At 36.6% G+C, this 16,224-nt stretch overlaps 1 protein-coding gene across 22 annotated transcripts in view; it reads right to left on the minus strand.

Annotated features, from left to right (window-relative positions):
- Nucleotides 1-1,598: 1,598 nt before the first annotated feature.
- Nucleotides 1,599-16,224, minus strand: part of PLEKHA5 (pleckstrin homology domain containing A5) — a 159,685-nt gene continuing 145,059 nt past the window's right edge. For 10 of the 22 annotated variants that reach the window (XM_057428151.1, XM_057428149.1, XM_057428150.1 and 7 more), the window contains 8 exons: nucleotides 15,571-15,688; nucleotides 13,195-13,310; nucleotides 11,654-11,863; nucleotides 8,992-9,150; nucleotides 7,529-7,656; nucleotides 6,565-6,710; nucleotides 5,331-5,415; nucleotides 1,599-2,477 (listed from right to left, as the gene is read on the minus strand). In XM_057428151.1, the coding sequence (XP_057284134.1) occupies nucleotides 2,459-2,477; nucleotides 5,331-5,415; nucleotides 6,565-6,710; nucleotides 7,529-7,656; nucleotides 8,992-9,150; nucleotides 11,654-11,863; nucleotides 13,195-13,310; nucleotides 15,571-15,688 (981 nt within the window). In that variant the 3' untranslated portion in view covers nucleotides 1,599-2,458. Of the gene's footprint in view, nucleotides 2,478-5,310; nucleotides 5,416-6,564; nucleotides 6,711-7,528; nucleotides 7,657-8,991; nucleotides 9,151-11,653; nucleotides 11,864-13,194; nucleotides 13,311-15,570; nucleotides 15,689-16,224 lie in introns of all 22 variants that reach the window. The other 12 variants (XM_057428158.1, XM_057428157.1, XM_057428154.1 and 9 more) reach the window with 5 other exon arrangements.

Consider the following 16,224-nt stretch of genomic DNA (forward strand, 5'->3'; position numbering starts at 1 on the left):
ACTGCAAGTCTTTGCTGCAAGCGCCCACGGGAACTGAAATTACAGTCTATGAGCATGACTACATTCCTGCACCATTTACCTTTGCTGTCTTTGCCAAGTTATACCAGCAAAATCTTGCTAATTCTCCCACCCTCCCCCGGTTTCAGTATAAACTGCATGTACTTTGCAGATATATCCAACTGTCAACTGCTTTAAACACAGGCAAGATCTATAAATGTCCCAAAATCACTTAGTCATTCTTTCCTTTATTGGTTGCAATTCTTTTCTTGGCAGCAAGGACAGAAAGAGATTGCAAAGTTTGACAGCTGAGCAGCATTCTTAGAAGGGTTAGGGAGAGAACAGGGTGTGTTCTGTTTGCTTTGCCCCAGGTGTTCCAGTGATGCCACTGAACTTAAACCTCAGCTGGTTGAGCAGTAAGAAATGAAATCACATTCCTCCTCTTTGCTCTGTGTTTTGGATGGAAGAATGCACCACTCTGGGGCTGCAGTTCCAAGAAAGGAAGAAAGGGAATTTGGTCAGACGTTCAGCTGGATGCTGTCTGCCTGCATCATGATTCATCTTCTTCAGCCAAGCCTTTCACTATGACTCTCCAAGCTCTGCTGCTAAATTCTGCTTCCTGGTTCTCCACTTTTCTAAGAAAATGGCAAAACGACAGGTAAACAGACAGCGCACTCTGTGTCTTTGTGGCAAAAAGAGGAAGAACAGGTAGAGCTCAGAGTGGCAGAAGAGTACAAGAAACACAAACTCCTACGGGGGAGCAATGACAGAGAGTTGATTTCAAACTGTGTGTCAATCTCAGGCACGCCTCTGTGGAAAAGCTCAGTTAATTATATAGGCTCTAGTACAGCAGTATTAACTTGAACAGGGTATGATTTCTATGATAAAAAAAGAGCCAGCGGTCATCTTACGAAACCTGCCTTGCCACTTAATGGCACACACACTCACTGAAGGAAATGGCAGTTGCCTGAACCTTTGAAAGATTTCTTAGCTCTACATCCTAGACTCAAAAGCTTTCCTTAAATCTTTTCATCAATCTCTTTTAAACCTCTTTTGTCTTGGGCAAATTCAAACAGCTGTGTGGGATGGAAAAGTAAAGCTAGTAACATCTGTACTGTGATGACACTTGACAAATTATTTCAGGTTTTCTTTCAGTTACTGGGAGATGCTTTGCAGATGTCAAAGCCTCAAGGAATCATCCCACTTCTCTCTCCTTAACCCCATTGAATGTAGCATTCACTATTGGCAAACACTGAATTACTACCTGCCACACCCCAGTAAGACAAGCTATTACCGCTCAAGTAAACAGGCAGGGAATGGAGGTACAGAATGACTAAGTGATTATTCATGATACAAGTCTGCCAGAGTCAGGAGCTGAACCTGTATTTCTTGTGTCTCAGTCTCGGGTTGTCTTTTTGTTCTGTGTTGCAGCCTTATTCTTTCCTGTAGAGGAAGACTGGAATCTCTTAAGAGTCTCTCAGTGCTACTCTGGTCGTCAGGTGATGTCGCCAATGAGACAAGAATTGTCGCATTCCCCACATCAAAAGGTGGAACACAGTGTGACATCTGTTTGCTGGAAGAAATACTAACCATACAAGTCCTTAAGAACATCAACATTTATTTAATATGATATAAAAGAAATGGGATAGGAACAGTCGTATTTGAACAATAAGTGGCTTCTTATACTTACATCTTATTTGCTCATTGTATAATATATACACAATGAACATAATTACATCTGTACACAAACTAAGTACTGGATTGAAAACCTGCTTATTGCTGTACACACTCTAACCCAATGAAGGAAAAGCCCAGTACCTCAAAATACCTACACTCCATTTTATTGAAGAAAAAGTAACCACTAACATTAATGCATATGTTGACAGAGGTGTGGCAGTAACTGCTGACATTGCAACCTGACCAAGAAATAATTACAGCAGAAACAGGACATATTTTACTAAGCAATAATAAAAATGGCACATTTTAAATATATCTATATGTATATATATATAAAAATCTTACAAATAAAATGTTAAAACAATAAATTGTAATGTTTAAAAAGTGTAAAACAAGGTTTAGTGGTGGTATGTAAAATTAACCGAGTTATGCATCTAAAAGAAGCAAAAAAGTAAACTTATATGATCCATAATTAAAAGAACATTAAATTCTGGAGACTATCAAATAAAGTTCTGACTGTAGGCTGCACATTAAAAGAGCCTTTATTTTATGTGCACAGAAATCATAGCAGCAAGCTGGTATCGGGAGAACAATCTGAAGGTTGTTGAGTGTACATGTGGGCCATTTAAAGCTCTCTTGGAATAAACATTTTCCAGGAAGTGATAAAATGATGCTCTGCGGCCAAAAGCATCAGAACTATGAATTTCATAGATTTAAAATATACTGTACAATATCTTCTCATATTTCCATAGGCCAGGTCCATACATCTCAGGCATGAATTGTTTCAACAGAAGCCATTAGTGCTGAAAGACAGACATAGATTAAGTTATGCTATTTTAGCAACAACAGAATATTGTGAAAAGCAATTCCTGGGATTAAATACAGCAAGGAATTTCTGGTCTCATCCTACCAGTAGTTATCAATGTGCAGAACATAATAAAAGTACCTCAGAAATCAGTTGTTTCCAAAATCAGTTTTCCTGATGAATAATACTGCTTCAAGATACACTGACAGCAAGAAGCAAAACAGCTTTTTTTTCAGATTTACACAGCTTTGTATGAAAGTCTGCTTATTCTGAGAGTTTTACCCTGTTGTACACAGCCACCTCCATACATTCTTCATGTAAAACCAGTAATAACAACGAGGTCCCTAACTGCTCCTACAAATGACAGGCATGGTTTGAGGAGGATGCAGTATTGTTCAGTTGCTACTCTGTAATGGCAGCGTAGCTGTAAGGTGTTCTGAAGTTTGAGTGCTCTAACCAAGAGCTTGCTGTATCTTGGTAACTGCTGAAAGGACTTCTATAAATAGCTTTTAACAGTTCATTAGTAAAAATGTTTCTAAGGTTTGAATCCAGGTGCTGTATAAAATTTCATTATCCCTCCATTACTCAGTGTAAATGTAATGCTTAAAATGTAACAATGTTAGTGGTATACATCCAGATTTGTCTCGGCAAAGCAAGAGCCGTGACAATGAAAGTAGCTTTGTGTTAATGGGTTTTTCCTTAGTCATACAATATCTTGTGCCACCAGTTTCCTATGCAGAATTCCCCTGGCAACATGCCAGGAGTATCATTTTACTAATTGACCATAAAAGCCAAAAATAGGTATTACCTCATTATTCTCTGAAATCTACCCTACATTTTCCAGATGCTGCCTGAAAAATTTGGTTGTATATGAGCAGGGCTGATCCCACAGCTCTGAAGTCCCCTTTTCTGCACGGGATTTCTTGCATCTGAGAGACACTGAGTTCTTGCATGTTAAAACCCCCTATCTTTCAGTAAAGCACAAAGCACTGGAATACAGCAATGACAGCCCCAGAAGGTAAGGGGCAATAAACACTGCAGGCAAGCAGACTATGCTTCATACATCTATGTATATTAGACTCAGGTCACAACATGAATTTGATGGATTTGAGCAATCTGGTCTAGTGGAAGGTGTCCCTGCGTGTGGCAGGGGGTTGGAACTAGATGATCTTTAAAGGTCCCTTCCAACCTAAACCATTCTGTGTTTCTATGATTCTAAGTTAGAAAGCAGATCACTGTAAGAATGATTCATTTTTCCTAGCCTTGTTTTTAGCATAAATCCTCAAAAAAAAAAAAAGGCATTTTCTGATCTGACCGTTGGAGCTGATGACAAGAGCTGACAGCAGCTTAATGTAATTGGTAATAAATTTCTGGTGAAGTTATGGGCTGTTTCCCCTTTCAAAACAGGCATGCTGTGGCTACAAACAAAATTCACTAGTGCAGTTTCAGTTTCACTACTGACCTGAAACTGGTATGATGGGATGACATTTGTCCTACTTGAAAAGATGTATGATAAATGCACATGTATTATAAAATGGAACTGAAAAGCATTAACATAAAGCAGCATTTCCAGAAAAACTGAATAGTCACACTTATCTTTTTCAAACAGTTCTGCAATAAAACTTCAGTATAGAAGTACAAAAGTCCAACCTAAATCTAATCATGGCAGACTGCACCCATCAGGAAGTCAGCAACACAGGTGTCAGTACTGAATGTGAACAGTGCATTTTACAGTCTCTTAAAAGGAGAAAAAGATTAGAATACATTTTTTCTATTTTTAAAAGAATATAAATAGTTTCCTGCCCACAGTTTATACAAGAAAGGCATCTCTGATGAATAATAAGCCTAATTTTGCAAAGATGAAAGCCTGGTTTTGAAGATTAGGACAGTAAACAAAAAAATGCATTTTCAGATCTCCTCATGCTACAGGACTGAAAACATCTTGAAGTTTTCTTAATTTTAAAGTCTTCTTAAGTTACATTAGCTATGGCATTTAACATTACCATTGAAACAAAGCTCATTCTTTTAGTAGAAGGCTTACTTAAATAGGTACTTCTGACAACAAAGAAATGTGGATTGATTTAACTGCTGGTAAAGTGCTGAAGCATTCTCATTGGTATTCTCTTCGTTTCTTTAAACACTTGTATGTTTAAACCAAATATGCTTACTTGTATTTCCATTTCCATTTATTAAGTGGGTAACAACACAGGCAGGAACACGTAAATCTAGCCTAATTCATGTTAGCTTGATTCCTAGAAGAAATCATCTCCTATGACAAAGAAGCAGCTGTGTAGGACTACCTATAGAAATAGTAAATAAATGTGTTACATTTCTTCCACTCTCTTTTTTTTTTTCCCCTTCTATTTGTCATGCCTCAGTCATCTATGGTTTAAGTCACAAGCTCTGCTGGGACATTAACCATTGCCTCCTATGCATCACTAACTAGCTCTAGTTGCCTGTTACCGTGACTGAAGAAGCATCAAGATTCATCTGCACTTGAGCACTGATGCTCATACCTTATCTCGGTATCTGATTGTAACAGCTTAGGTCTCTCAAGTAATTCAAAGGGCTATTATCTTGCCTGTTGTGGAGAATGTGCTTGATAAGCCAATTAGTCTTTTCTCTTTGTATTTGGATAGAGAATACATTTATTTCAAGCAAATCAATACATGTATTTGTTCCGTCTTCTGTTTAGTTTATATTCAGCACTGCAGGTAACTTTGTCTTGCCAAGTATTGTCTACAGATGTTTCTCAGAAAAATAACTATAACATATGTACTTAGAAAAACATAAGAAAAAATGGCACAAGGGGTGCAAAAAGAAAGACGTACTTCTCTGTAACTATACACACATGAAATGTGATCCTTCTGTGAGCTGTTTCTGTGTAGATGGAGCTGGTGACAGTGACGATTCTGGTGAAGAAGGCAGACTTTTCACTGCGAGTCATACAGCAAGATAAATAAGAATACAAGTTACGGAAGGCATGATTTCAAGCCATAATAAATATAAGCAGAACCAAATGAAAGTTACACAGTAAAGACTTAAAAATCTGATCAGCACAATAAGCACAACTTCAGGGGAGAGCACAGCTGTTCTCAAGAAAGACCATTACTCAGACCTGTGAATGACTAGTAGAACACCAAAGGAACAAACAACGGACACATGAACGTTGATGTGTAATTTATGTTGCAAAGTGGCGGGGTAGAGGGAGGTAAAATTTAACTAGTCAGGATAGTCCCAGATCCACCTTTATATCCCAGCTCAGATTAAATAAGCGTTTTTTATTCTGCTGAGTACTATATAAAATGTATTTACAAGTTCTGGTTTTGATTATCAAGTCACGGAAAGGATTGCTGACTGCACTACACAGGTTCATGTCACCTTTTATATACATAAATTGAACCATTTGGCTTACTTAAACGCTCCCATCACCAAATATGCTAATGATGTCTTAAATTCTATCTTCTTCCTTCCTCCCCTCCTTCACATCCCCTCCCCCCTTTTTTTTTTAATATCTCTGCAAACTATTTTGCTTTATTCCAGCCTTCTCTTCTTGCTAAGTAGTTCACAAAAGTCATTTTACCAGTCAGCTAGTCTTCCCCGTTTCTTCATCTTTTCTTATTCCTGGAAACATGACCAAACTGGGGTCTTTTGCTTGCTTGTTCAAAATTTACTAGATATATTGGAAACTCTCAAGGATTCCTCAATCTTGGGCCATCAATTTGCAAGGAGGTAAGGGGAAACAATCTATACATACCCAGGACTGAAACACTGTCCTACAAGATGAATAGGGAAGGATTTGTTCCAACTAACCGCTACAGTATGACTCAATTTCTGGCAATAGTTATTTAACTCCCTGAATTACATGCAACCATAAAACCTACATTAAAACCTCACAAAACTGGAATTTCTGTAGTTGTCCATTGGGAAAATATTTTTCTCTATGTTATAAAATCATACACTTGATAGCTAGACTAGCTCAGCATTTTCAATTCACAAGGGTCTCACAGCATCAAAAGACAGTCGAAATGAAGTTTTACATACGTACTGTTTAAGTTATGTTTTAGTCAAACTCTTTCCCATACCTGCTGTTGCCTTATTTCCTTTTGAAGACTGTGCTGCTAATTCAAATGAAGACATAATTCCTTCTTGTTCTTGCACACTAACTACTTCACTTTCTTCTGAGCTGGTTTGGGGTTTGTGGTTTGTAACTGTGGTCACACTCTGCAAGCTGGTTAAAAAAGCACAGCGTTTAGAACTTGCTCTAACTTAATTTCAGGTGTTAACCACTAAGTATAGGAGTTACAATTTAATTTTCTTCTGTTAATAGAAAACAGTTGCAACCTACAAATCTGTGTAATGTAAAGTCAGCACGTATTTTGAAACCCTTCTCCTTGTAAAGTTAGACTTAAAAAACCCCAGAAAATACTGGAAATTGAATTCCTTTCCTTTACATGCTCTTGCAGTTTCTTACTGTGTGATATCTATTTTGCTGAAGGGTGCTGTGAGAAAGTTATGACCTAATGTAAAAAGTCTCATAGAATCTGCAGTGCAACTTACATTGCCATTACAAATCCTTAGAGAGGAATATCCAAGGCACAATGTTAATCTAATTCTGCAGTGCTCCAAAATAGTGAAGTTAAAGCAGGAGATACAGAATAAGCTGTTTAGGCTGCTCCTAAATACCAGTGGTAAAGAGCTTGCTGTGGAACCCCTGGCAGAAGCTTTCATAATAAACAGATACAAAGCTTGAACTGGCATTACTAAATACATTTTGTATCCCAAAGCAACAATTATGAAGTATTCTGTTTATAACTGGGGCAATACTTGAAAACATATATTATTTTACTGACCAACTCATCACCTCTTACTGAACCCCTTCAGTGGTTGGGTTTCTCACTAGATTTCTCTATATGTAAACCACTCAAAACTGTATGAATATACCTTTTAAGTATTTAAGGCAGTATTTCATTAGTTGCTCAGTCCGTTCAGCTAATAAATACAGCGTGCAAGTTTAAATAGCCTCTGAACATCTTGTTTTATTTTTACCTTATATCACCATCACGTGTTTCTTCCAACTTATTTTTCTTTTCCTTTTCTGATTTCTCTTCATTACTCACTTCTTTTGAGTCAGATACAACATGTGCATCTGATAAAAGATCATCAGTTTTTGTCAGCTATAAAAAAAAATTGAAATCATGAAACAGAAAGCTGTAACACACACTGAATGGCAGATAAGAAATACAGTATCAGGAAACAGTTTTATTAACAGACAAATTTTGCCATCATGTATACTTAGTAACTCAGAATTACCTAAGAAATTTTTATCAATACCATTCAGGTTAATAGAGTTATCCTGAACCTTATACCAGAGCCAATGGACAGGGTTTGGCTTAATAACTTCCAGAACTTCTCTGAACTCTGGATTGCAGCCTGCCTATTTTTTCATGCTATGCCTTTTCACACTGACAACAAATTCCAGCTACTGATATTGCTGATAAGCCTGAATACTGCTCTTAAAGGTATGACTGGATATAGTCAATAAGTGTCTTACATAATTTTCCTTTATAACATTTGCATACGTAACAAAGCTACAGACTTGCAACAGAAAGTGCTTTCAAATAACAACAATAGATGTTAATTATCTGATTTTGTATCATTCTCCATCAGATGTATGTTTAGGAAAAGCTAAATATAAAACAGGAAAACAAAAGGAAAAATGAGTGAGGAAAAAGAAAAGCAAAGGATGATTAATTAAAGAATATGGATAGAAAACAAGAAAAAACCCTCTACACAAGATTTGAAAAAATTATTAAACTACGAGCAGGATATGATTATGTAGAAACAACTCCAGTAATCTATTCCCCACAGTCAGCCTGATTTTGCTGTATGTTCAGGGCACTTTAGTACCAGAAATACCAAGGTAACTCACTGCCAAGTGAGTCTGAGACTATTTCAAGACAGAAATCAATCCAGTGACCAAATAGTACAAACTACAGTTACTGCCCACTTCCATGTCTAAGTTGTTGTGTCACATTTATTCTGCTTCCCCTAAACTATTTGACGCACTATAGGCAACCAAACAAAAAGTCAGCTGTATTAAATGACTGAAAAAAATCCTACATTGGGATATTACAAGCAGTGAACCAGCAGTGATTATTATTTAAAGATGCATTATTTATTATTATTTAAAGATGCATCAATATCAGGTTTGTTTCAGAGAAGTAAAGAAAGATTTGTACTTTTCCAATCAATCAAGACAGTAACAGGAAAAGTTAAGTGAAATGAAATTTAGGAAGACCTTATACAGAAAAATTCAATGTATCAGCTAGAGACAGATCTGATACAATTCTGTATTTCTCCATAGAGTATTTATTATATCCAAAAAGAAATCTTAATCTTCCAAGGAAAAGGAACAGGTTCAATTTCCCATACTCTGCTGTCTGTGACTCAAAATTTTTCTGCTGCAAGACAGGCTGATGCATACAGTTCAGTAAGGGGCAGTTTAGTACCTCTTTAGTAAAACCCAAATGACTTACTTTTTCTCCATCATGTTTTAAATGCGCTGTTTCTTCTCCAGGACTTCCATTATTTTGTTTCAAATGATTTTCTTTATTGGTGCTCTCTAATTCCTTCATGTTATTAGATACTGTATCATCCTTTTTTCGATTCTGTGGAACAAAATTGACACACAGATGTATTCTTACAAAAGGTATCAGAATTTCAGTTTTGAGTCTTGTGCTGTCCTCTGACTGTGATTAAAAAAAATACTTAAAAAGAGAACTAAGTATACTGCACTGCAATAAAGAAAATGGAAATTGCTAAGAACTTTTTTGTACCTTTCAGAAGAGTTCAGTCTAACAATTGTTTTCTCTGCAAGAATATTGTACTTTCTGCACCTGCCTGCCCCTCCAATCTCCAGCATTACTACTCGTCACCTTTGTCTTCTGAGATTTCATTCGTATTTAACTCAGTCACACGCCGGCTCAGTAATGTTCTTATTTGTGTTCGTAAGCACTGATTTTTCAAAAAATATCCACTGCACAGAGGTTAATTTGATGTAAAATTTTTGAGGAACGATGGTAGAGGTGACTTAAGATCATGAACTGCGCATCTTGGCAGAGCAGCAAACCCAACTGAAGTGAGTGAGGCTCATGTAAATCTTATCAAACTAAGCACGAGGGCTGAGAAAAACGGGGGCCAGGAAAGCAGTAAATCTTGTGGCTGAACTCCTGTGATTTAGCACAAGCAGTCTGTTAAGAGAAAATTCCATATAAGTCAGTTCACAAATCTTTACTTTCCTAACAAAAGTATGCACCCATATTATACACTTCTCCCAAACAATAACAATTGTGAAGCAGCATCCTTTTGTGTATTGGTAATGATTTAAAAATTACACAGTAGGCTGCTTGTGAAATAGTATTTTTTTCCTCCAGTTCTTAAATAACCAAACCCCAGCTGAAAATAGACTTTCAGCAGTTAATGCTATTGCACCATTTTTGTGTATAGAAATCAATAGGCATATAAATTATGCTTTTAAAAATAAGAGCTATTACTGCATTGTAATACCTCATCTTGGGGCTTTTTGCCAAATAGCACTCCGGAAGAATTAAAGTTTTGATAGAAAGAGTGATTTTGTAGCATGGACTACTAGCTAAATGTTCAATTCAGGCACGTTCTCACTTATTCTATAAATTTATCTCATCCACGTAGCACTAATCCCACAAAGAAGACTGAGTAACATGCTGACATGAGCAAATTTCTTTTGAGTTCTGTGTAGCAAGCAGTGCTGGCACAGAGGATTTGGCCGTTTCCCCCACTCTGCTCACAAAGTACTGGCTAACCAGGTATGACAAATACACAACTGTAGTTTCCTCACCTTAAGGTATGAAATGACACCGTAGGAAAATGGTAAAGCTCAAACACCTCTGTAAAAACTACAGAAAGAAACATCTGCAAAGGTTTGCTTTGCATGTCTTCTTGAGAAAGGCAGTGTTAGTCACAAAAATATTTGCAGGAGCCCCCTTCATATATAACATTCATGATGTCAGCCCAAATACAGATGCTCTAAAGCAAAGGCAAAACGTGAATCCAGTGTCTTCTGGGGATCAGTGTTGTTGATTTGTGGTGTTGCTTGTACAGCTCTGAAGGCAGTTTAGCGTGCTCAGGGGAAAAAAAAACAAACCTAAAACCTCTTTGGAAATATGCTTTTCAACAGTGCAATGTATTTAATCTGGTTTTAGAAAATCAGATGTTAAAATGCTTATAAAACATAAAAGAGGGCATGAAGTGAAAAAAAAAAGTAAATAAAAATAAAGCAGCAATATGGTCTGAGAAAAAAAGCATGAAGTATGGCAGAGGATTTTTTTTGGTGGTTGTTTTTTTTTTTTCTTTCTTTTCCTTTTTTTTTTTTTTTTTTTTTTTTAGAATAAAGGGTAACTTTATTAAACTATTGAAAAAGAAAACTAATTCTTACCAGTTAGAAAGCAGTAGGCTGTATAACATCAATTGCCCTGGGTTTGTTTTTTTTTTTTTGTTTGATTTGGGTTTTTTTAGATGTATATGCAGGGTAATATTTCCTGGTTAATGACAAGCAGTTATATCTTCCTTGCCTCTCCTCACCCATTACCCTTTAATAAATTCAATTCTTTGCCTTAACAAAAGGGAGGGTTCTAGTTTTATGTATTTATGGGCTCAAAACACCACAGCAAAAGAGCACTAGTTAAGAACTATCATCATAAACATACATTCCTACCTAAAAATGTTACAGATTTTTGAAGAGATTAATGGCAGAACAATCTTCATAATTTATACATCAACCGAATCATGATCCTGCCTGACACTGCTTTTTGTCAGAGATTGCAATTTCATGTTGTTTGCTAAATTTGACAAAACCCCTGTTAACAAACATCACAACGCATAATCAGACATATGTGGATTTGAACTATTTATTTTCCCCAAAGACAAAGAAATGACTTCTACCATCATAAGGTATAAGCATGAAGATTGTTATCTCCCTTTCTCTTATGTCTGGCAGAGAATTGTGACTGTTATTCTATACAAGCAGTTTCAAATAGACATCTGTGGCATCATATAATTTTGGAGAAAGAAGAATTTTTAAACTATTTTTTTTTAACTGTACACAGTGAGGTTTTTGAGTAATGTGGGACCCACCTGTGCCAATCTGAATGGATTATCTCTGACAAACGACAAACTCTGCGAGGGAGAGTGGTCTGAAACACCAATAATATTGAGTCCTTTTCTCTTCTCTCTCAGACAAGCTTGTTGGTGTCTCTTTATTCTTTCCATCTGTTCCTCCACAGTCATTCGAGGCCGTGTGCTTTCTGCAAGACACAGCTGCTCCACTGCACTTCTTGGTCTTTCCTTAAATGGGAGAAAACATATATATATATACATATATATATATATATATAAATTTAAAAAGCAAGGTTCTAAATTGTTTAGCTTCTCAGAGAAGATCACCTAATGATTTACCAGAAGGCAGAAAAATAGCAGGGAAGTAAAGATCTAAAGATCTCTTGCGTATGTGAAGAAAGTGAAAGAAACAGTTATTAATAAATGAACACGGAAATTCAAAATAAAAGGAAGGAATAATTTACTTATTTGAACACTGACATTACCACCATCAATGATAAACATTAGAAGAATGGTACATGCTCTCTCAAAGCCAACCTATCAAGTTGAAACTATTTACCAGACATTATGCAACAGACAAACACAAGTTACTCGACTGAGACAGAAACATAATAAAAATTTAATGATCCAGGATGTTTTTATCAGTTGGTCTAACAGTGATTTCTGCTTTTTATTTCAGGAAAAACTACAGCTGGGCATCATTTAACGGGAAGGGCAGGCTGAAACAAAGTGAATTCATCACCAATTAAAAATGCGTAATTCTAAGCATTGTATTATTCACAAAACAACAGCTATTACTATAGCTACTCTGTTCTTGAAATTCAGTAACTTTCAGATAGAGCTGTACTTTGTAAGACAGAAACAAACAAACAAACAAACAATTACTTTGGGCTAATCAGCTGCATTCAGCACATTCACAGTAACTGATTTCACTTCTGAGAAGTGGCATTCTTTCTCCAGTCAACAGCCTGGGAGTTTCTCTCTCCTCCCCCATTCTCCCTACAACTTCTTTTATTCATGCTGTAACTATGGCAGAAGTTTTCCTCCCTTTTGCATGAACTAGATTTAAACACCTGTTTTCAACCCGGAGACTACGGGACTCTGTAATCTGAAATTTCAGGCGTATTACCCACATATTGCTTCTTGTATCCTTATTTTCTGGCTATTTTAGGTATTTCCCAAATCATTTTAGCAATGAAATAAAGACAGTATTTTAAACAGGCGCTGTTAAGTTTCCCCAGAAGCCAAAAACAACTCCTCACAAGTTTTAATCTGCTTCCTGTCCTTTCGACTCATGCCGGAACTTCAGTAGCTTAGATTTACCATTACCACTTACTTCTTGCCCAGTCTGAGTGTCTCTATGCAGTTCAACGTACACAAGCTTTGTAACTTTGTCATTCTTTCTGCAGCTGTCTCCATTAACCTAGTATATTATGTTTTTATAACAGTGACTATTTTGCAAAGAATATTAAAATTACAACTTTAGAAGCAACTACAGAAATTAAACTTAGAAATGACACATCACTATCCATCAATGGTCAAAAGTTATTTTGAAGTACCGTTCTTAGCTCTATCTTCTTACTCTTCCTCAAAGTGACATAGGAGGCTATTGTTGAAGACTCTGGCGTCGGTGATTTGGTTCTGGGCGGTACAACTCCCACAGGAAAATGTGAGCCTGTGAAACAGTAAAGCAACATTGCCAAGACAGTTTCTTGTTTTCTAGGAAATATGTCTTGTCAGCCTTGGAAACTACTGTTCAAAAGACCTCAAAGATCTTAATGCCTAACTATCACCTCTGTTAAGGTGCACAGGCAGATGACTAGTCCCTAGCCTGAGGCTAACAAAACAGTCTGGAGGTACTTAAATGCCAAATACATCATTCAAAACGAAAACTACAAAGCAAAAGTTTGGGTCTCCGACAGACATAAGATACAGCAGAACTCTGTTTTCTTTTTGTGTCACCTTTATGTACCACTCAGGTCATAAACATTCTGCTCGAAGACAGCTGTAAGGGTTAGTTTACATTGTCCCATTAAAACATTTCTCTTTGTTGACTTTTGAAAAGAGAGGGAAAGGGCTGATATGACAAGTGTCTAGTAGAATAATGTGCACAACAAACTAGAAAAACAGTTTTAAATTTCCTCTGAAATCTACTAATTTTTAGAGCCACCCCCAAACAGTAAGAAAGAAAAATTGTAGAGAGGAGCTGCCTCAGTTTGTTCCCTTTCCACCTTATAAACTGTTAGGACAGAATGGCATAAAAATGTTTGTTGAAACACCATGCAGTTGTAATGGCATATGGACTATACAAAATCCCAACCAACCAGGAATGGTTATATTTTTCCTACTGCAGGGAATTGTTAATATAAATGAATGCTCAGAACAAGACATACCAGTTCGGAAATTCACATGCTGAAAAGCCTGGGCCAGATGATAAAGCACAGCTATGATAAACCAGATACACTCTGTTGTTTAAGAAGATAAAAAAGTCTCTTGCTGCTTGCTACTGCTGCAGCTATTCTCTTCCCTGTCCCTAAATATTATTTATATTAGAATAATTTGTATTATTGCCTTCCCTCACTGAGGACTGTTTTTCTACAAATGGACATAATAAAATTATTTCTGTCTTTACAGAAGAAGATAGAAAGCAGACTGGGCTGCTCAAAAAGCATTGGTTCGCTTTTTATACAATCAGCATAGGCTTTCTTATATTGTGATAATTACTCTTCCTCTTGCCATAAATTACTCTAAATAATCTGAAACACCACAAATCAATAAACTAGGCCTGTTGTCAGAAGGGCAACTTCCTCAATTTAGGTGGCTGATGATTAGCATATCTCAGGCTAAGCCTTGTGTCTTTCACCACCAAGGTAAAATAAATTTACTATCTATCTTAAGTGAATATTACACCTCAGCAAATACCACAGTGAATTTGAATTGTCTAATTGTCTGGTAAGTGCAAGCTTAATTAAATCACAGGGCCATTCTCATTGTTCACACCCAAACTGTTTGCTAATTTACTTTTAAAAGCCTCTGTTACCATTCTGATGAAAATAATATCCTTATACGATCATAATTCTTGCTCAATTCTGGTACTGTTGCACCAGCCTGCTATGGGCATACTTAGTCCAGCTAGCAGAACAGAAGGCAGTGATCCTGCTGGCACTGAAAACATCAACTGTTATGGTATAAAAAATGGGTAAGTTTAGTTACTTTTTCTAAAAGCTCTTAATATGGTTTTGGGGAGGTGCTCAAGTGCTTTTCCTGAAGTCACCTTTAACAAACTATTCTGTGTGTTTTAACAAACAGAATTGAGAACCACTTCCTGGTAAAAGACTCTACCAAGCAATTAGTTGCTTTTATAGAAGCTAGATGAAGAGAAGAATCTAAAGCATTTACCAATTGCAAAGACCTTTATTGTCTGTACACTCCAAGGTCGTGATCATTATTCCTATTATATCAGAGGACAGAAGGCAATTCAACAATTACAAGATTAAAAAAAGAAAAAGACATTGTTTCCCTGCCTTATGAGAGCCTGAAAATTCTGTGGTGCTGCCTTTTTGGACGTTCCAGCGACATAACATTGGGAGTTTGATTCAAAAACTGAGTAATTGTTCAAGGGCAAGAACATAAAATGGGTAATTGTTCAAGGGAATGGTGTGTGGGGAATGTGAGTGATGTGATTAGACATGGTGTCAATAAGGATTTCAGGGTTGTTGGTGAGTGTAATGTTTGATTTTTCTGCAGTGTAATTGACTGAAATCTTTCTCGTCATGTAATTAAATCATTATTTTATCTGGAAGCTCTTTCATCACATTAAGAAAGGGACAGGCTACAAAAATACGGAAGATGATATAGCTTCCGTAACACAGTTAAAGCTTTGTATTCGTTGTGAAAAGGCTGAAAGGTTGTAAACACTGTGCCTGGAGACAAACCTTTAGCAGCAGATTCTGATTCTGAAATTTGTTCTGTCTTTTCTTCGCCATTAGACTCATCCACTTCTGCTACTGTAGTTAACTCTGGTTCACTCTTATAAAGCCTATAATCAGGACCCTGAGGAATGACAAGTTATGAGATAAATAAACAGGCATTTTTTCACAAACATTTATGTCTTAAGACTCAAAACAGTTACTTTGCGACAGCTCTGCTCTCACTTTAAGAATGTTTGATTGTTCAAGTGCCATTGCAGCAGAATTTCTTTGTAGTTAATTATAGTAACAACATTTGCAGACTTTCAGAAATTACAGAAAAAAAACTGCCACAAAAATATGGAGGGGGTTTCCCTTGTCCTCCCTTTTAACATGATCTTTAGGAAACAAACTGGTATAAGGCTTCAGCAAAAACTGATTCTGAGCCTAGAGTTCTGTAAGAACCTGTGAGCAGAAGAATCTGCTGAAATGTACTCAGATACAAGCATTTAAGTCTTAAGACATTTTACGTATGCACAGAATATATGACAGCAAAATGTGAAGAGCAAATGATGGAGTTAGAAATAAAAGCAAGTAAACAAAGGTAAAAACGTAACAAAAAAGTAGCCAATGACAAAATAAAAAATTGTGACTGTACAAACAAAGGGGGATGCTTCAAGA

Source organism: Pezoporus wallicus, unplaced genomic scaffold, assembly GCF_028554395.1.
Source record: "Pezoporus wallicus isolate ANWC-B61680 ecotype Strahan unplaced genomic scaffold, APGP_CSIRO_Pwel_v1 contig_2908, whole genome shotgun sequence".
In the NCBI taxonomy this organism is placed as follows: domain Eukaryota; kingdom Metazoa; phylum Chordata; class Aves; order Psittaciformes; family Psittacidae; genus Pezoporus; species Pezoporus wallicus.